At 49.4% G+C, this 20,635-nt stretch overlaps 2 protein-coding genes across 6 annotated transcripts in view; one reads left to right on the top strand and one right to left on the bottom strand.

The window, feature by feature from the left end:
* Positions 1 to 2,463: 2,463 nt before the first annotated feature.
* Positions 2,464 to 8,855, bottom strand: PINLYP (phospholipase A2 inhibitor and LY6/PLAUR domain containing). 3 transcript variants are annotated; one of them, XM_004060875.4, is made up of 6 exons: positions 7,627 to 8,855; positions 7,285 to 7,431; positions 5,852 to 5,968; positions 3,199 to 3,351; positions 2,860 to 3,000; positions 2,464 to 2,695 (listed from the first exon to the last, which is right to left on the bottom strand). In XM_004060875.4, the coding sequence occupies exons 2-6, from the start codon at positions 7,424 to 7,426 to the stop codon at positions 2,562 to 2,564; spliced, it is 687 nt and encodes a 228-aa protein (XP_004060923.1). In that variant the 5' UTR covers positions 7,427 to 7,431; positions 7,627 to 8,855; the 3' UTR covers positions 2,464 to 2,561. The 3 variants fall into 3 exon arrangements, with proteins under 3 accessions (XP_004060923.1, XP_055225582.1, XP_004060924.1); XM_055369607.2 differs by lacking the exon at positions 7,627 to 8,855 and having other exon boundaries at positions 7,285 to 7,588; XM_004060876.4 differs by lacking the exons at positions 5,852 to 5,968; positions 7,285 to 7,431; positions 7,627 to 8,855 and adding an exon at positions 3,977 to 4,025.
* The window catches only part of XRCC1 (X-ray repair cross complementing 1), a 36,223-nt gene continuing 19,695 nt past the window's right edge, over positions 4,108 to 20,635 (top strand). The window contains exons 1-2 of one of the 3 annotated variants that reach the window (XM_004060873.4): positions 8,993 to 9,133; positions 9,540 to 9,632. In XM_004060873.4, the coding sequence (XP_004060921.1) occupies positions 9,083 to 9,133; positions 9,540 to 9,632 (144 nt within the window). In that variant the 5' untranslated portion in view covers positions 8,993 to 9,082. Of the gene's footprint in view, positions 4,200 to 8,992; positions 9,134 to 9,539; positions 9,633 to 20,635 lie in introns of those variants that run through there. The other 2 variants (XM_063701411.1, XM_055369604.2) reach the window with 2 other exon arrangements.

Raw genomic sequence — 20,635 nt, 5'->3', positions numbered from 1 at the left:
GATGTGGTCTCTTTCTCCCCAACAACATGACCCAATGATTAAAATCTTAAATTCTGCCACTTTTTAGCTGTGTGACTGCCAATGTGACAGCCTTCTGAGCCTCTGATGTCTCCTGAAAACAGGGATGTGAATAATAGTGCCTATGACATAGAGTTGTGAAAATAAAATGAAAAACAGCTTCTAAGGGGTCATGGTGGTCATTTGTGCTATTAATGAAACATGTCCAGTTCTCTGCATTCTGACCTTGGGGCAGGATCTCACTTCCTGGTGCCCATGTGGCTGGGTGGGCCATGTGACTAGCTCCATCCAGTGACTTGTATTAAGTCACTTCTGGGTCACAGCATGTGATTACCCATGGTAGACTTCCTGTGACACAGAAATTGGCCACGTTCAAGTTGGTGGATGCTTTATTTATTTATTTATTTAAGACAGGGTCTCACTCTGTCACCCATGCTGGAGTGCAGTGGCAAGATCTTGGCTCACTGTGGCCTCTGCCTCCCGGACTCAAGCAATCCTCCCGCCTCAGCCTCCCAGGTGGCTGGGACTACAGGCGTGCACCACTACGCCTGGCTAATTTTTTTTTTTTTTTGTATTTTTGTAGAGACAGGATTTTGCCATGTTGCCCAGACTGGTCTCAAATTCCTGGGCTCAAGTGGTCCTCCTGCCTCGGCTTCCCAAAGTGCTGGGATGACAGGCGTGAGCCATCGTGCCCTGCCGGTGGCTGATTTATGACTATGACGAGGAAAACACCCTCTGGATAGTGCTAGGGTGAAGGAAAAGTTAACCTTTTGTGAATGGGCAGTCATTCAGCAAATATCCACTCCTCTCCCTTCTACTGCAGGGGGAGTATATTTCCCTGCTCCACTGATGGGTTTCACCATATGATTTACTTAATGGAATTTTAGCAGACCTAACCTTAGCAAGGCCCTTAAGTGCACTTGGCTTTTGTGCTCCCGTGATGTGCCATGAGAACATTTGCCAGGGAGCTGCTGATCCCAGAAAATTGTGGAATCTCATGGAAGAGACCTGAATCCTCCCGAACTGGAGCCAAAGCAGCCATCCCACAAACCCTTAGAAGAGTGCTTGTTGGTATAAGTCTCAGTTTTCACGTTGGGAGGCTGAGGTGGGTGGATCACTTGAACCCAGGAGTTTGAGACCAGCCTGGGTAACATGGGGAAACCCTGTCTCTACAAAAAAAATTACAGGAAATAGCTGGGCGTGGTGGCGCATGCCTGTAGTCCCAGCTACCAGGGAGGCTGAGCGGGGAGGATCGATTCAGCCCATGAGGTTGAGGCTGCAGTGAACTGTGATGGTTTCACTGCACTCCAGCTTGGGAGACAGAGTAAGACTCTGTCTCAAAAAAAAAAAAAGAAGTCGCAGTTTTAGGATGATTTGTTACATAGCATTATTACAGTGTTAGTTAATACAACTTTGTTGTTTTAAACCACTGAGATCAGGGACTTGTTTTGTTACTGTAACATCATCTAGTCTGTCCCAATTGATGTCAGTGTTTAGCACCTGTCAACTAATGGCCACTCGGTAAGTGGCAGCTATTATGATGATTACTGTTTACTCAGGCATACATTGTCTTTAGAATCCACGTGGTCTTAAAGGCGCTAGGCATTGCACTAAGCGCTTTTTAAGTTGTCTTTCATTTGACTCTTACAACAACCTTATGAGGTTATAACTATTAATATCTACATTTTGCAGACATGAACACTGAGGCAAAAAGAGGAAGCAGTTAATTGAGAGAGATGATCATGGACTCTGAAGTATACCAGACTTGGGTTCAAATCAAGGTTCTGACCCTCCCTGGTTGTTTGACCCAAGGCAAATTTTGACACCCACAATCTATGCCTCAGTTTGTTCATCTGTAGAGTGGGGATAATAATATCAACCTCACAGTTGTTATGATCATGAAATGAGGTACAGCATGGAAAACACAGCACAGGGACCTGGCAAAGAGTAATCCCTTCATAAAAGGTGGGGCCACCAGGCATGGTAGCTCACACCTGTCATCCCAGCACTTTGGGAGGCCAAGGATCGCTTGAGCCCAGGAGTTCAAGACCAGCCTGGGCAATGTGGTGAAACCCTGTTGCTACAAAAAAATTAAAAAATTAGCCAGTCATGGTGGTGTACGCTTGTAGTCCCAGCTACTAGGGAGGCCGAGGTGGGAGAATCACTGAGCATGGTGGTGCATGCCTGTAGTCCCAGCTACTAGGGAGGGTGACGTGGGAGAATCACCTGAGCCCGGGAGGTCGAGGCTGCAGTGAGCCTTGAATGCACCACTGCACTTCAGCCTGGGTAGCAGAGTGAGACCCTGTCTGAAAAAGAAAGAAAGAAAGAAAGAAGGCAGGGCCTTCCCTCTCTTCCTCAAAAGGAAGGGACTCGAAATGAGGATTGAGACCCCCTATTTCCTGCATTCTATCTCATCAAGATACATCACACCACAAGGACTCAGGCTTGCTCTATTAACTTCTTTATAGGCACACGGGGAGTTACAGGCTGAGGACAAATGGGGACTTCACACTACATGTATCTTCCTCTGTTCAGATAGCTTTTCAGGGGGAGTGAGTGCACTCTATATGATGGAGGAAGAGGACATTGGTGCCTGTGGGTACTTCAGCACCAGGCTTGGTAAAGCACATAGTCTCTGTAGCACAGCCCCGCATAGCAAATCTGGGTTTGAAGATACCTGAAAGGGAGATTTCAGACTGGAATCAGGGACCTCAGCCCCTTCTTCCTCATAATCCCAGAACACATCCTCACCCACTTCTCTGGAACCCTCCCCTCCCATGGAACCTAGAAGTTTGGACCTCTAGTTCTGTTTCCTTTTCCAGAGATCCAGGCACCACTCACCAGCCTGCACGTGTCCAGATAAGGAGACGCAGTGGTTTTCCTTTCCAGTACAGTGGGTCATGGGCCCCATGCATTTGTCCCTGAAGCTCGCAGTGCAGGCGGGGCACATCAGGCCATTCTCAGTAAGATTGGTCAAGGGAACTGAGGATGAGGATGAAGTGTAAGGTGAATAGGGATGTTTAAGCCGTTCCCCCAACCTCCCAACAACCCCGGGAAACACCAGAGTTGCTAATAGACACTGCATTTTACAGGTAAGGAAACAGGCTCAGAGCCAGCAAGTGGCTACAGCAAGGGTCAGTGGAGAGCCAGAGCACACACCACACACCACGGGCTTCTTACCAGACAAAAAGGCACTGTTGCAGCCGTCGCTCTGGCAGCAGAAGGAGCTAGTTGCCATGTGGTCCTTGGGGCCCATGGTGGTGGATATAACGCCGGAGTAGCAGTCCTGGGACCTGATGCAGCCCTTGTAGGTGTGCACCAACTCCTTGCCCTCTGTGGGATGGGGACAGGCAGGGACAGTGCTGGCTGACCACTCCCTGGCTTCAACCCCTGCCTCAAGGTCTTGCCTAACCCTAGGCCTCCCCAACCCCACAACTTCCTGGGATGGTCTCTTTCTTTTTTTTCTTTCTTTTCTTATATTTTTGTAAACGGAGTTGCCCAGGCTGGAGTGCAATGGCGCGATCTCGGCTCCCTGCAACCTCCACCTCCCGAGTAGCTGCCATCACAGGCGACCGCCACCATGCCCGGCTATTTTTCTGTATTTTTAGTAGAGACGGGGTTTCACCATGTTGGCCAGGCTGGTCTCCAACTCCTGACCTCAGGTGATCCGCCCGCCTCGGCCTCCCAAAGTGCTGGGATTACAGGCGGGAGCCACTGCGCCCGCCCGGCCAGGGCGGTCTCTTTCAAGCCCCCTAGAGCCATGCCGCCTAATCTGTCTGGTGCATGGCCTGGAGTGCTTTCTTAGGTAGCCCTCCCTCCCGGGGCCATAGCCCCTAGTCGGCCTTTGGTGGTCTCTTCCAGCTCCCCATTGCCAACCTCAGCCTGCTGGATGTGGTCCCTTCCACCCCACCCCACCCCACCCACGGCCACCCCTCTCTCCCTGTCCTGCCAGGATTACTCTATTTCAAGCCGCCTATGGCCACCCCCATGCCTTCGTGAAATGGTCTCTTCCAGCCTCCTCAACTCCCCGCCAACGCCCGCCCACCCCGTAGTCTCTTCCAATGAACCCCGGTCCCAGCAACAGCCATCCTTCTCTCTCAGATCCTGCCATGGTCACTCCTCAGACCTCCCAACGAGGGTCTCTTGCTGCCCCTCTTGGCTATTTTCAGGTCTTGTTTAAGGTGGGTTCTTCCAGTCTCCCCGGCCTTCCCCCTCCCCACCATGTGGTGGTCTCTTCCTACCCAATTCACAGGTTCCCCCTTCACCCCATCGAGGGGTCCCCCAGCTCTCTCTCCTCCCTTCCCCAGGGTGCGTTTCCTCTTCTATGTCGGGATGGGGGTTCTCTTCAAGCCTTTCAGGTCCTTCCTTAACCCACCAACGCTGGCTGGGTGATCTTCTATCTCACTTTCCTTTCACAGCCTCTCCCGACCAGTGTTTTCTCCCTGCACCCAAAGTCGCCTTCATTCCCTCACCAGGCCTCATCATCTCTCCTCCTGTGACTGAAAGTCTCTTTCAGCTTTGTATAAACATCTCTGTCCCCCATTGGTCTCTTCCATTGCTCCCTTTCTCCTCCATCCTTTTTCAGGTCTGGGGTGGTCTCTTTCATTTGACTCATGCCCATCTTCTCTCTTCCATTTTATTTTCTGAGACAGGTTTCCCTCTGTTGCCCAGGCTGGAGTGCAGCGGTATGCACTTAGCTCGCTGCAGCCTCGATCTCCCAAGCTCAAGTGATCCTCCTGCCTTAGCCTCCCAAGTGGCTGGGACTACAGGCATGTGCCACCATGCGCAACTAATTTTTTTTTTTTTTTTCTGTAGAGATGGATCTCTTTTTGTTGTCCAGGCTGGTCTCAAACTCCTGGGCTCAAACGATCCTCCCACCTCAACCTCCCAAAGTGCTGGGATTACAGGCGTGAACCACCGTGCCCGGCCTCCCTTTCATTTTACTCATCCACATCTCCCCCTCCCTGTCTCTGCTTCTCCTCTTTAAGATGATTTGCTCAGCCAGGCACGGTAGCTCACGCCTGTAATCCCCGCACTTTGGGAGGCCGAGGCGGGAGGATCACTTGAGGTCAGGAGTTCGAGACCAGCCTGGCCAACATGGCGAAACCCCGTCTCTACTAAAAAATACAAAAATTAGCCAGGTGTGGTGGCACGCACCTGTAATTCCAGCTACTCGGGAGGCTGAGGCAGGAGAATCGCTTGAACCCGGGAAGTGGAGGTTGCAGTGAGCAGAGATCGCGCCATTGCACTCCATCCTGGGTGACAGAGTGAGACTCTGTCTCAAAAAAGAAAAAAAATGATTTGCTCCATACTTCAAGGTTATCATCCCTCTCCTGTTTGGGGTGGTCCCTTTTCTGTCTCTTCCACTACTCCAACATCATCTCTCCTCCCTCTGTCAGGAATGACCTCTTCCCTGATTACACTTACACTTTCCCACCCCAGCCCAGCCTCTTCCTTCTCTATCCATTCCCCACCATTTCCACCTCCTGCCGGTTAGATTCTTCCCCTCTCACTATTTCTCTGCCCCCCACAGTGTCTTTCCTTACCCCTCTTCTGCCTAAGAAAGTCGATTAACTCTCACCCCTCCCACATTTTTCTTCTCTTTAGGACAGTGTCATTTTCAGAATTCCGTGACAATAATGATTTCTATCACACCATTTATTTCTGTTCCCTCCATCTCATGATGGTCTTTCCCTCTTTCCTGCTCTCCACTGATTTCTTCCCACGCTCCCCCATCTTGAGAACCGTGATGATCCCCCCTCAGCATGGTAGTCTCTTCCACCCTGAAGGTACACCCCACCTCCCCACCAGGTCCCAGGCCACATCCTCTTACTTGAAGTAGCCTTTCCGACCAGGAGCACACATGTGTCCTTGTCACTGCTGCAGGTCTTCATTTGGCCATGGCACCTGCTCCCCGCCGCCGTACATATTTCGCAGTGTAGTGGGCACCCTGCAGTGTAGACAGAGGGCGAGGCTGTAGTCATGGGTGGTGTGGTCTTCGGACCACGACTTTGACTTAGGACTTTTGTGTCCTGAGAGAGGAGGGACCAGCAGCTCCTTGGTTTTTCATGGGCGGGATGTCGACCACTGCCCAAGGAACTGTCCAGAGTCGGACGAAGAAGCAGTGGTGATGCCAGCAAAGCTACTTCCAGGGGCGGAAAGCGACTCCACCATGAAGCCTGTTTGCCTAATTACATGGCTGGGGATTTTGGATGCCAGGGTCCGCTGAGAAAGCTCAGGGGCAGGGAGGGGTCATGATGGAGGTTTCCATGGACTTTTGTGAAACTTCAGGTCCAGCTGGTTCTTGAATGTGGGATTCTCCTCCTTGAAGGTGCCATGTAGGTCTTGTAGACAGCAGGAGCTCAGGCAGGGGGCCCTGAGGCTAGGGTCTGCATCCCAGGTCAAGGAGGGAGAGTGAAGACCAGGAGGGCAGAGGACTTGAACTTCTTGGTTCTGAGAGAGGGGACAACTAGGGGCCCAGATACCTGGGTCCTGGGGAAAGTGAGGCTTACCTGGACTCCTGTGTGCAGGGGAGGAGGGGGCTGGGGCCTGAACTTCTTAGTCTAAGGAGAAAGGAAATCTCTCTACCTCTTTTAAAAAAATATATCATATTATATTAATGTATTTTTTTTGAGATGGAGTTTTGCTCTGTCACCCAGGCTGGGGTGTGCAGTGGCACAATCTTGGCTCACTGCAGCCTTTGCCTCCCAGTTTCAAGCAATCCTCTCACCTCAGCTTCCCAAGTAGCTAGGATTACAGGCGCCCACCACCAAGCTCAGCTAACTTTTTTTGTATTTTTAGTAAAGACGGGATTTCACCATGTTGGCCAGGCTGGTCTTGAACTCCTGACCTCAAGTGATCCACCCGCCTCGGCCTCTTAAAGTGCTGGGGTTACAGGCATGAGCCACCGCACCTGGCCTTCTCCCTCTTTTTTTTTTTTAAATTATATTTTTAAAGATTTCCCTTTCCGGCCATGCTCTCATCTGATTTCCTAGAATTGAGATGTGTTTGGGATCCTTCCTGGAGGATGGAGGATTCAGAGCCCACCAAGCCCCTCTCTCAGGGATCCAATCACAGGAGCTTTTCTTCTCTGGGATTCCCAGGCTTTCTCTTCCTTTACCCTTGGCCTCTTCCATGAATCTGAATTTCCAGAATGCCTCCCCGTTCACCTTGAGGACTTGCTGAAGGCTCTCTCTCTCTCTCTCTCTCTCTGGGACCTCTCTCTTCCTGAGGTCCCAGAGACAGTCCAGGTCCCTTGTCACTTACCAAGACCCAGGAGGGTGCAGAGCAACACAAAGGCCAGCAGAAAGGTCCCTGGTCTCCTGGAGAGCCTCATGGTGTGTGTATCAGCAGTACCTGGTCCCCAGCTTTTATAGGAAGCTGAGGAGGGGCGGGTCTGGACCCACATTCACCCTACGGGGAGAAATAGCTGAGGTCAGAACCCAGGGCAGTCCTCTGTGGCCTCCGGGTTGGGAAGGCAGAACCAGAATCCAAAAGTGACCTGGGCATCTTGTGCCCAGCCCCCCACCTCCATGGAGACCCCAGGAGTCTGGGCTTCCATCCCCCTCTTCTATTAGAACCCAGAAAGTCACTACCCTGTTTTCTCACCTTCCCACGGCCCATTGTTGTTTGTTTGTTTGCTTGAAGACCAAGACGGAGTTGGGCCTCTTGATTCCCAGTGGCTGCAAGAACTGGGATTCCCTCTCCTTCTCTCTCTTCCCCTCTCCTCCCAAGGAAGCACCCAGTGTGGGTAGGGCCCCACCTTGGAGCACCCAGCATGTCCAGGCTGGTCCTGCGGGTGCGGGGTGCCTTGTCTCCCTTCCCCTCTCTTCATGTGCTCGGCTCACACTCGTGTGTTTGGGCTGTCTCCAGCTGCGACCCCACCCAGGGCTGCACCCTTGGGTCTCCAAGGCACCGAATGAACAGAGGGATGTCTGTCGGCAGTCGTAGGCGGGCGTAGTAAAAGACAGATGCCCACAGTCCACATATTGGGAAACTGAGGCTTTTGTGGGAGAACTCCAGGATAGGGGTGTGTGTGTGTGTGGTGGGGGTTGGGCACATGCTTTGTGTTATATTTAGGACGCTGAACCCTTCTCTTTTGGCCTCAGGCATAAGGCTGAAAGAGATCTGCTAATTTTTTTCGCGCTTGAGCGCGCGCGTATGTATGTACATGTGCGTGTGTGTGTGTGTGTGGCAAGGGGACAGAGAGAAGAGTGCAGCCGCCTGAGCCATTTGAGGAGATCCTGTTGCGTAGAATCCAGGTTCCCTACGAAACTACGAAAATTCACTCAGATTTGCTGTCCTAGCCCAGCGCGGTCGCTCACGCCTGTAGTTCCAGCACTTTGAGAGGCCGAGGCAGGTGGATCGCTTGAGCTCAGGAGTTCGAGACCAGTCTGGGCAACATGGCAAGACCCGCCGCCCCCTCACCCCATGTCCCCACAAAAAATACAAAAATTAGCCGAATGTGGTGGCGCGTGCGTGTAATCCCAGCTACTTAGGAGGCTGAAGTGGGAGGATCCCTTGGCCCCAGGAGACAGGGGTTGCAGAAAGCCGAGATCCTGCCACTGCACTCCATCCTGGGTGAGAGAGCAAGACCTTGTCTCAACAAAAAATTTTAAAAAAATAAAATAAATAATAATACAGCAAAAAGATTTGCTTTCTCGGCTTCAGTGTGGGCGGTAACTCCATCGTGCAATGAGAATGGCGAATTTCTTCCAGACACCAATCCCGGAGGTCGCTTCTGTTGCTAGGCTCCCAGAAAGCAGGGTTCGGACGTCATTGGGAGGCGAGGCTAGAGCGGGGTTGTGTGTGGCGGAGGGAGGCGGGGCTGGAGGAAACGCTCGTTGCTAAGGAACGCAGCGCTCTTCCCGCTCTGGAGAGGCGCGACTGGGCTTGCGCAGTGTCGACGCCGGCGCCGGCGCGCCGGGGTTTGAAAGGCCCGAGCCTCGCGCGCTTGCGCACTTTAGCCAGCGCAGGGCGCACCCCGCCCCCTCCCACCCTCCCTGCCCCTCGGACCCCATACTCTACCTCATCCTTCTGGCCAGGCGAAGCCCACGACGTTGACATGCCGGAGATCCGCCTCCGCCATGTCGTGTCCTGCAGCAGCCAGGACTCGGTGAGGGACCTGCATGGGGGAGGTTGGAAGACGTGAGGGAATTAATGAGGATAGCTCTTAAAAGAGCTTTTGGGGTTCTCTTGGAAGTCTAAGGAGAGTCATGGGGGAATTTCCAGGAGGCTAAAAGTGAATTGTGGAGAGATGTTGAATTAGGGACGTTCCGGCGTCTAGGGAACTTCCGGAGAGAAAAGGAGGAATAGGGAAGCTTTCTTGGAGAGCCCATAGGTGAACTTCCACGGGAAAGTGTTGTAGGGGAAACTCCAGGCAGAGTGTCGGGGGATTAACGGGAGAGCTTAAATCTGGGGGATCTTAGAGGCCTTGGGAGGACTCAAAGGAATCATCTGAGAGCTGGAGGCCTAGCTGTCATCTCTGTGCCCTAATTCTCCTCTCCCACTGTTGTTTCCAGACTCACTGTGCAGAAAATCTTCTCAAGGCAGACACTTACCGAAAATGGCGGGCAGCCAAGGCAGGCGAGAAGACCATCTCTGTGGTCCTACAGGTGATCCTGCCACCCCACCTCCTCCTCACTAGGAGTCTGGAGTCCGGGGTTCCAGATTCTGCTCCTGAGCCAACTGGCAGTGGCTTTAGTCACTTTCTTTGCTGGGCCTCAGCTTCCTTACTTGGAAAATGGGCAGCATAATCCCTGTGCCCCTCAGCAGAGAGGAAAGGAGACCCAAGGATTAAGTCCAGGATGACCACAGGAATCAGTGTGTGGTCCTGGGCAGGTGGCATCTACTTTCTGGGTTCCAGTTTCCTCAGCTGGAACAAAATGAATCATTGCCACGTACCCTGCCTCCTGCAGCCAGTGGGCTCAGGGCTGGAAGTTGTCCAGGAAGGTTGTCTAAGCCAATCAGCTCCACTTTAAAGAAGGGGAAACTGGCCGGATGCCGTGGCTCATGCCTGTAAACCCAGCACTTTCAGTGGCTGAGATGGGAGGATTGCTTGAGCTCAGGAGTTCCAGACCAGCCTGGGCAACATATCAAGACCCTGTCTCTATTTTTATTAAAATAAATAATTTTTTTTTTTTAAGAATAATAGCCAGGTATGGTGGTTCACACCTGTAATCCCATCACTTTGGGAGGCCGAAGCTGGAGGATTGCATGAGCCCAGGAGTTTGAGACCAGCCTGGGCAATATAGTGAGATGTCATCTCTACCAAAATTTTATAAATTAGCTGAGTATGGTGGTGTGCACCTGCAATCCCAGCTACTGGGGAGTCTGAGATGAGAGAATTGCTTGAGCCCAGGAGATGGAGGCTGCAGTGAGCTGAGATTGCGCCACTGCACTCCAGCCTGGGCACCAGAGTGAGACCCCCAAAATATAAAAAATACAATAATAATAATGAGAGCTAGCATTATTCAACGTTACCTGTCAGTCACTGCTCTACACACCTCATTCACATGGATTAGCTCATTGAGTCCTCATAAAAAACCCCAAGAGGCAGGCTCTGTTATCCCCACTTTTACAGATGAGGAAACTGAGGCCCAAAGAAGTTATACAATTTGCCTGACAGTCAATCTTTTATTTATCTGTTGAGACAGAGTCTCACTCTGTTCCCAGGCTGTAGTGCAGTGGCATGATCTTGGCTTGGCTCACTGCAGCCTCCACCTCCTGGGCTCAAGCGATCCTCCCACCTCAGCCTCCTGAGTAGCTGGGACTGCAGATGTGCACCACCATGCCTGGCTAGTTTTTTTTGTATTTTTTTAGAGATGGGGTTTCCACCATGTTGCCAGGCTGGTCTCAAACTCCTGGGCTCAAGCGGTCCTCCTGCTTCAGCCTCCCAAAGTGCTGGGATGACAGGCATGAACCATTGTTCCTGGCCTGGGGGCTGCTTTATGACTATAAGGAACAGAACACTCTGTGAATAGTGCTAGGGTGACGGAAAAATTAACCTTTTGTGAATGGGCAGTCATTTAGCAAATATCCATTCCTCTCCCTCCCACTGGAGGGGGAGTATATTTCCCTGCTCCATTGATGGGTTTGACCATATGATTTACTTAATGGAATTTCAGCACATCTAACTTCAGCAAGGGCCTTAAATGCACTTGGCTTTTGTGCTCCCATGATATGCCATGAGAACATTTGCCAGGTTACTGCTAATCCCAGAAAACTGTGGAATCTCATGGAAGAGACCTGAATCCTCCCAAACTGCAGCCAAAGCAGCCATCCCACAAACTCTTATAAGAATGCTTGTTGGTATAAGTCTCAGTTTTCATGTTGGGAGGTCGAGGTGGGTGGATCGCTTGAACCCAGGAGTTTGAGACCAGCCTGGGTAACATGGGGAAACCCTATCTCTACGAAAAAATAGCTGGGTGTGGTGGCGTATGCCTGTAGTCCCAGCTACCAGGGAGGCTGAGCGAGGAGGATTGATTGAGCCCATAAGGTTGAAGCTGCAGTGAACTGTGATGGTTTCACTGCACTACTCCAGCCTGGGAGACAGAGTGAGACTGTATCTCAAAAAAAAAAAAAAAAAAGAAAAGATCTCAGTTTTAGGATGATTTGTTACACAGCATTATTACGGTGTAAGTTAATACAACTTGGTTGTTTTAAACCACTGAGATTAGGGACTCCTTTGTTACTGTAACATCATCTGGTCTACCCCAATTGATGTCAATGTTTAGTGCCTGTCAACTAATGGCCTCCACTTCGCAGGTTCAAATGATTCTCATGCCTCAGCCTTCTGAGTAGTTGGAATTTACATGCCTGGCTGAGTTTTGTATTTATAATAGAGACCGAGTTTCGCCATGTTGGCTAGGCTGGTCTTGAACTCCTGACCTCAGGAGTTCAAGGTAAATGAGCAGCAAATGCTAATTTAAGTGATCCACCCACCTTGGCCTCCCAAAATGTTGGGATTACAGGCATGAGCCACCGCACCTGACCTCAGTCTTTTAAACTGTGATAGATACAGGTTGCTGACAGTTTTAGTCTTGAGATCTAGATTCAAGCCCCCAGCTCTTCCTCTTACTCGGTGACCTCAAGCAAATTGTTTCATTTCTCTAACCTGTTTTCTCATGTGTCCATTGGGAATAATGACATCCAAGCCCGGAGTTGTGAAAATTCGGTGACATAATGTCTGCACAAGTGCTCTGTCAACATGTAGGTGTTTGTGTAGAGGGAGGGATTCGTGTTTGTATTACTTAGTGGGTGATGATTCCACTGGGCTCTCTTATGATCAAGTGACTCCAGGGAAATCACATTTCATTCTGTTACCCCAGTTGCTGTGGAAACAGAGTGACTGGAGGCAGAAGAGACAGAACCTGTCTCTGGCCTGGGAGAGACTGAGGGAGTATTGCAGCTGTCACCAACATGGTAAACCCCAGAGGGAGCAGCTTGGGGAGGTGATGTGTTTCAATTGGGATGTCCAGGTTTGATGTGACTTTGGGACATTCAAGGGGTGGCATCCAGGAGGCAGTTGGGGATCACATGTGGGGCTGGAGATAGAATGTGTGGAAGTTGTCAGTGCAGGGAAAGAACCTATAGATGCGGGAGTAGATGATGGATTTATTTGTTCATTCACTCATTTATTTAGTCAAGTATTTATTAAGTGCCGTCTGTAGGCCAAGCACTGTTTTAATACAGCAGTACACAGCAGAAGACAAAAAAAATTCACTCTCAGTGGGGTGCAGTAGCTCACGCCTATAATCCCAGCACTTTGGGAGGCCAAGGCCTGGCAGTTCGAGACCAGCTTGGGCAACACAGGGAAACCTCATCTCTACTGAAAATACAAAAATCTGCCAAGCGTGGTGGCCCACGCCTGTGGTCCCAGCTACTCCAGAGGCTGAGGCGGGAGGATCACTTGAGCCTGGAAGATCAAGGCTGTAGTGAGCTATGATCGCACCATTGCGCTCCAGCCTGGGCAACAGAATGAGATGCTGTCTCTTAAAAACAAAAGAAATTCAGTCTTGTGGAGCTTTCACGTTAGTAGGGAAAGACTGACAAATGAGTCAGTGAAACATATGTTGGATGACGAGTGCTATGGAGGAACTTAATGTAGGGGAATGAGAGTGCCCCAGCCAGAGCTGGAGCAGTGGCAAGGATTTTTATTTAAATAGTAGGGTCCGGGAAGGCCTCCCTGAAAAGGGGACATTTGAGCAACATGAGCTATGTATGTATCTAGGGAAAAGACTCTGAAGCTGGCTTGTGACAGCAAGGAGGCCAGTATGGCTGGGGTGGAGTCAGCCAGGGGGAGAGAGGTAGGAGATGAGGTAACAGGGTGGGACTGGGAACCCCTAAAAAACCACTTAAGGCCTAGAAAGCCATTGAAAGGACTTGAGCTTTTACTCCAGGTGAGATAGGAGCCACCGGAGGGCTCCGAGCAGAGGAGGGACAGGATCTGCCTTAGGCCTTCACGGGATCCTGCTGGCTCCATGTTGACAATCAACTGCAGGGGCCACACACAGGAGTGGGAGACCAGCATTGCAGCAGTTGTTTTGTTAACTTACTCCACGTCAGAGACCCTTTGGAGTGACTGATTGCATCTGGCAATGACTAATTTGTGGGGTTACTCTGGATTCATCAAATGCTAATTTTGATTCTTTTGACGTAACTGATAAGGCAGACATTTCTGGCCACCAAGGCAGTAGGCTTATCTCTGGGTTGTTACGTTGTGTTTTGAGGCAGGGTCTCACTCTCTTGCCCAGGTTGGAGTGCAGTTGCAAAGTCGTGGCTCACTGTAGCCTCAACCTCCTGGGCTCAGGCAATCCTCCCACCTCAGCCTCCCAGATAGCTGGGACTACAGGCGTGTGCCGCCAGGCCCAGCTAATTTTAAAAATTTTTCATAGAGATGGGGTCTCACTATGTTGCCCAGCCTGGTCTCGGACTCCTGAGCTCAAGCAGTCCTCCTGTCTTGGCCTCCCAAAGTGCTGGCATTACAGGCATGAGCCACTGCACCTGGCCACATCTGTGGGTTCTTCTACTACCCTGTATTTTCTCCTCTAATCATTGTTATGCAACATCTCGATCTTACCACATGGGGCTTAGCCATCTGCTTATGACAGCCCCACACACCTGATTGTTTGCAGTAGCCACAGCAGGCTCTGTTGTCTGTTCATCACCTGCTCCCAGAGGGAAATGCCAACCTCTTTGCTAACTACTCCTGGGCTGGAGGGGTGGCTTGGACAAGACCCAGATAAAACTCTGGTGTGTCACTGGAGGTGTGTCATTTTTAGAAGAAATGTTCATCAGCAATAGGGCCTATGGTCATTTTTGATTGTTATTGGTTTTCTAATCACTCAGTTTGCCACTGTGGTGTCTTAAATTTGTTTTTACTGTTTTTTGATGTGTAACATACATAGAGTGAAGTGAAGGTGTAAGTAAGCGTACAGCTCAGTGACTCTTCGCAAACTGCAGCCCTGTGTACTCCACACCCAGATGCAGCACGGAACATGCCTAGCCCCCAGCAGTTCCCTCAGGTTCTTTCTGTCAGTACCCCTGCAAGGGTAACCACTGTCCTGATTGTTAACAGCATGGATTCATTTTGCCTGATTTTGAATTGCATATAAAATGGAATCGTGTGATATAAACTTTTCTTGTCTGGCTTCCCTTGTTATGTTTGTTCATTTCATCTATGTTGTTGAGTGTAGCTGTAGATGATTTATTGTGATTTTTTTTTTTTTTTTCTGAGACGGAGTTTCGCTCTTGTTGTCCTGGCTAGAGTGCAATGGCACAATCTCAGCTCACTGCAACTTCCGCCTCCCAGGTTCAAGTGGTTCTCTTGCCTCAGCCTTCCAAGTAGCTGGAATTACAGGCATGCACCACCACGCCTGGCTAATTTTTTGTATTTAGTAGAGACAGGTTTTCACCATGTTGGTCAGGCTGGTCTCGAACTCCTGACCTCTGGTGATCCACCTGCCTTGGCCTCCCAAAGTGCTGGGATTACAGGCATGAGCCACTGTGCTCGACTCCTATTGTCTTTTTTTTTTTTTTTTTGAGACAGGGTCTCACTATGTTGCCCAGGCTGGAGTGCAGTGGCACCATCTCAGCTCACTACAGTCTCGACCTCCTGGGCTCAAGCGATCCTCCCACCTCAGCCTCCTCAGTAGTTGGGACTACAGGCATGTGCCAGTTCACCAGTCTAATTTTTGTATTTTTTTTGCAGAGATGGGGTCTCACTGTGTTGTCTAGGCTGGTCTTGAACTCCTGGACTCAAGCATTCCTCCTGCCTCAGCTTCTTAAATCCTTGGGATTACAGACATGAGCCACTGCACCTGGCCTATTGTCATTTCTGTATAGTATTCTGTTGTATTGAGATAACTATTATGGTTTTATTTATTTATATATATATATTTTTTAAACGGAGTCTCACTATGTTGCCAAGGCTGGTCTTGAACTGTTGATCTCAAGTGATTCCCCAACTTGGCCTCCCTGAGTAGCTAGGACTATAGGTGCACACCACAACACCCAACTAATTTTTTTTTTTTTTTAAGCTTTTTGAGGCAGCTTCCTGAGTAGCTGGGATTACAGGGATTACAGACAGAGCCACAAAGACCTGGCCATTGGGGTTTTATTATATTTGCTTTCTGAATGGGTATTATATGCATATAGTGCAAAATTCAAAAGGTGCAAAAGGGTATACACTAAAAAGAAAATCTCCCCTCACCCTTTCCATCCCTCCCTGCTTCCTCCCCAACTCCTGCTCCCTCATTCTTCTCTCCTGATGCAACCACCATTAGCAGTTTTTTTGGGTGGTCTTCCTGGGTCATTCTGTACACATACAAGCATATATACCTACCGTCTCCATCCCTTTTAAAAAAATTCATAGTATATACACTGTTCCCTTGTGTGTTTTTTTTCAAGTAACTGTATTTTGGAGATGCACACTGCATGAAGTTCTACCTTATTTATTTATTTATTTATTTATTTATTTATATTTATTTATTTACTTACTTTGAGAAAGAATCTCGCTCTGTCACCCAGGCTGGAGTGCAGTAGTGCGATCGTGGCTCACTGCAATCTCCCCCTCCCAGCTTCAAGTGATTCTCCTGCCTCAATCTCCCTAGTAGCTGGGATTACGGGCACATGCCACCAGGCTTGGCAAATTTTTGTATTTTTGGTAGAGATGGGGTTTCCCCATGTTAGCCAGGCTGGTCTTGAATTCCTGACCTCAAGTGATCCTCCTGCCTTGGCCTCCCAAAGTGTTGGGATTACAGGCATCAGCCGTGTTGTGCGTGGCCTATCTTATTCTTTTAAATGATGCATACAATTGCATTTCATGGCCGGGCGCGGTGGCTCGCGCCTGTAATCCTAGCACTTTGGGAGGCCGAGGCAGGTGGATCACGAGGTCAGGTGTTCAAGACCAGCCTGGCCAAGATGGTGGAACCCTGTCTCTACTAAAAATATAAAAATTAGCCAGGTGCAGTGGCGGGCGCCTGTAATCCCAGCTACCTGGGAGGCTGAGGCAGGAGAATTGTTTGAATCCGGGAGGCGGAGGTTGCAGAGAGCCGAGATCATGCCACTGTACTCTAGCCTGGGTGACAGAGCAAGACTCTGTCTCGAAAAAAAAAAAAAAAGAAAAGATTGCATTTCATGGATGTGGAACAGTTTTTTAGCAATATATCTCTCAGGAACTTTGCCTTCCTGTGCCATGTTTGTTTCAGGAACAGTTCATATCATGAACTGTGTCTCCCTGAGAAAGCTGCATGCACACGAACCGAGGCCACCAGTGATAGTTATCTTGTGCCCTTATCCTCACAGCTGATACATACTGAGCACTCATCTCTTATTTTGAGAAAAATTCACATAAAATTTACTGTTTTAACCATTTAAAGTGCACATTTCAGCCAGATGCGGTAGCTCACACCTGTAATCCCAGCACTTTGGGAGGCCAAAGCTGGTGGATTGCTTGAGGTCAGGGATTCGAGACTAGGCTGGCCAACATGGTGAAACCCCATCTCTACTGAAAATACAAAAATTAGCCGGGGGTGGTGGTGCGTGCCTGTAGTCCCAGCTATTCAGGAGGCTGAGGCAAGAGAATCACTTGAACCGGAAGGCAGAGGTTGCAGTGAGCTGAGATCGCACCACTGCACTCCAGCCTGGGCAACAGAGTGAGACTCTGTCTCAACAAAAAACAAAAATAAATAAATAAATAAATAAATAAATAAAGTGCACATTTCAGGGTTTTTTTTTTTTTTAGCATATTGACAATGTTCTTCAACCATCTCCATTCTCTAATTCAGAATATTTTCATCAGTCCAAAAAGAAACCACATAACCACTAAGCAGTCACTTCTTATTCTCTCCCCAATGTTGCCCTTGGCAACCACTGATCTACTTTCTGCGTCTCTGGATTTGCTTATTCTGGACTTATAAATGTATATGTGGTCTTTTACACTTAACCTTGTTACACTTTGCATAATGTTTCTGAGGTTCATCCATGTTGTAGCATATATCACAACTTCAGTTTTTTAAATAACTGAATGATATTCCATAAATATACTGTACAATGTTTATCTATTCATCAACTGATGGACATTTATTGGGTTGTTACCATGTATATATAAACCTTTTTTTTTTTTTTTTTTTGAGATTGAGTCTTGCTCTGTTGCCCAGGCTGGAGTGCAGTGGTGCAACCTCGGCTCACTGCAACCTCTGCTTCCCAGGTTCAAGTGATTCTCGTGCCTCAGCCTCCCGAGTAGCTGGGACTACAGGTGCATGCCACCATGCCCAACTAATTTTTCTGTTTTTAGTAGAGACGGGGTTTCGCCGTGTTGCCCAGGTTGGTCTTGAACTCCTGGGCTCAAGAAATCCACCTGCCTTGGCCTCCCAAAGTGTTGGGATTACAGGCGTGAGCCACCACCCCAGCCTCCATGTATAAACATTTTTATCAGATTTTTAAAAAGTATTTATTTACTTTTTTTTTTTTTTTTTTTTGAAACAGAGTCTCGCTCTGTCACCCAGGCTGGAATGCAGTGGTGTGATCTTGGCTGACTGCAACCTCCGCCTCCTGGGTTCAAGCAATTCTCTGCCTCAGCCTCCCGAGTAGCTGGGATTACAGGCACCTGCCACCATGCCTGGCTAATTTTTGTCACCCTCTTGGCCAGGCTGGTCTTGAACTCTCCTGACCTTGTGATCTGCCAACCTCTGCCTCCCGAAGTGCTAGGATTACAGGCCTGAGCCACCGTGCCCAGCCACTTTTTTTTTTTTTTTAGATGGAGTCTCACTCTGTCACCCAGGCTGGAGTGCAGTGGCATGATCTTGGTTCGCTGCAACTTCTGCCTCCCAGGTTCAAGTGATTCTCTGGCCTCAGCCTCCTGTGTAGCTGGGATTACAGGTGCACGCCACCATGTCTGGCTAATTTTTATATTTTTAGTAGAGACAGGGTTTCACCATATTGGTCATGCTGGTCTCGAACTCCTGGCCTCAAGTGATCTGCCTGCCTTGGCCTCCCAAAGTGCTGAGATTACAGGTGTGAGCCACCGTGCCCAGCCTGTTGTTTTCTCTCTTGAGACAGAGTCTCACTTTATCACCCAGGCTGGTGTGTAGTGGCTCATCTCAACTCACTGCAACCTCCATCTCCCAGGTTCAAGTAATTCTTGTGCCTTAGCCTCCTGAGTAGCTGGGACTATTGAGGTGCGTGTCACCACACCCAGCTAATTTTTTGTATTTTTGGTAGAGACAGGGTTTTGCTATGTTGGCCAGGCTGGTCTCGAACTCCTGGCCTCAAGTGATTCTCCCGCCTCCACCTCCCACGGTGCTGGGATTACAGGCGTGAGCCAGTGCTCCTAGCCAGGACTTTTTTCATATACGAAGAAGAAATGTCAGGGAGTGCCTGTTTAAAGTAGAAATAGTTATATATGCAGTAGGAATCGTTCATTTAAAATACAGGCATCTCCATCCTACCACATTTAGGAGCCGTGCTGAATATTGTGGGAGAGGTAAAGATGTTGAGTTTGACTCAGGGATGGAAAGAAAGGAGTTGAGAACAGTGGTGGTATTGGACAGTGCTTTGCAGTCAGGCAGTTGCATCCGAAGTACTCTGCTAGTTATTAGCTTGTGTGCCATGTAAGCTATTGATTAAACCTGTCTGAGCCTCAGTTTCCCCATCTGTGAAACTGGAGTCATAACAGACCCTTCTATTTAAAGTGGTTTTGAGGCTTCAGTGATGCCCGTCCCACGCTTAGCCAAGTGTGGTGGACAGAACAGTGGTGCTCAAAAGATGTTCATGTCCTCGTCCCCAGAACCTGGAAATATTTTAATGGCCAAAGGAGCTTTGTGGGTTTGATTAAATTAAGGATCTTGAGATAGGGAGAGTGCCCTGGATTATCCGGTGGGCCTCACGTAACCCCCAGCGGTCTTATAAGGGAAAGAGGGAGGCAAGAGAGCTGGAACCAGAGCTGTGAAGATGCAAGCAGAGCCTGGAGTGATGCCAGCGCTTTCAGCAGCTTTGAAGACGAGGAAGGGACTGTGAGCCAAGGAAGGCAGGTGGCCTCGAGAAGCTGAAGATGCAAGGAGACACGTTCTCCTCTAGTGCTCCCGGAAGGAAGGAATGCGGCCCTGCCGCATCTAGATTTTAGCCCTGTAAGGCCCAGTTTCAGACTTTTGACCTCCAGATCTGTAAGATACTAAATTTGTGTGTGTGTGTGTGTTTTTTTTTTTTTTTGAGACGGAGTTTCGCTCTTCTTGCCCAGGCTGGAGTGCAGTGGTGTGATCTCGGCTCACTGCAACCTCCGCCCCCCAGGTTTAAGCAATTCTCCTGCCTCAGCCTCCTGAGTAGCTGGGATTACACGCATGCGCCACCACGCCTGGCTAATTTTGTATTTTTAGTAGAGACGGAGTTTCTGCATTTTGGTCAGGCTGGTCTCGAACTCCCGACCTCAGGTGATCCGCCTGCCTCGGTCTCCCAAAGTTCTGGGATTACAGGCGTGAGCCACTGCGCCTGGCCAAATTTGTGTTGTTTTTAGCCACAAAGTTTGTGCTAATTTGTACAACAGTAACAGGAAACTCAAACACCAAGCACCTGGCACATGGTGAGAATCCAAAAATGTTAGCCATGATGATCCTCTTGTGACAGATGGGACACCCAGGCAAGCAGCGGAGAAGGGGCTCAACAGGGCCACTTGGTAAGGGAGGACAGAGCCAGAGTTACTGCTTAGTAACTCTTGAGTAGTAACTTCTGCAAACGGTTGCTGGGCGCCTGTTCTGCGTCTGTCTGTACATCCATCGGGAATGCAGTAGAGGCCTGCTGTGTTAATGATATTCGCAGCTGACATTTATGTAGTGTTTGCTCTGTGCCAGGCAGTATTCCAGGCACTTGGTATGTTATTTCTCATTCTTGGTATGGATTTGAATGTTCTCAACAACTATGAGATAGACGTTGTTATTGTTCCCATTTCATAGGTTCGAAAACTGAGGCACAAGGGGTGAAATGAAACCATTTGCTCCAGGATCACACAGCAGGAAATCAGCAGAGCTGGGAAGGACCAGACACTGTTCTTGGCCTTGGGGACACAGTAGGGAACAACTCAGACGATACTGTCCTTGCTCTTGTGGAGCTTAAAAGTCTGGCG

This window comes from Gorilla gorilla, chromosome 20 (genome assembly GCF_029281585.2).
Source record: "Gorilla gorilla gorilla isolate KB3781 chromosome 20, NHGRI_mGorGor1-v2.1_pri, whole genome shotgun sequence".
In the NCBI taxonomy this organism is placed as follows: Eukaryota; Metazoa; Chordata; class Mammalia; order Primates; family Hominidae; genus Gorilla; species Gorilla gorilla.
This window is presented reverse-complemented; position numbering and strand designations above follow the sequence as displayed.

Bases quoted from the DNA above. Each gene is read 5' to 3' on its own strand.
- PINLYP (XM_004060875.4), bottom strand. From the start codon at position 7,426: ATGTGGGTCCAGACCCGCCCCTCCTCAGCTTCCTATAAAAGCTGGGGA. The intron at 3,001-3,198 runs GTAAGAAGCCCG...CCTCATCCTCAG, and splicing joins CAACAGTGCCTTTTTGTCTG to TTCCCTTGACCAATCTTACT. The intron at 2,696-2,859 runs GTGAGTGGTGCC...TCTCCCTTTCAG, and splicing joins ATCTGGACACGTGCAGGCTG to GTATCTTCAAACCCAGATTT.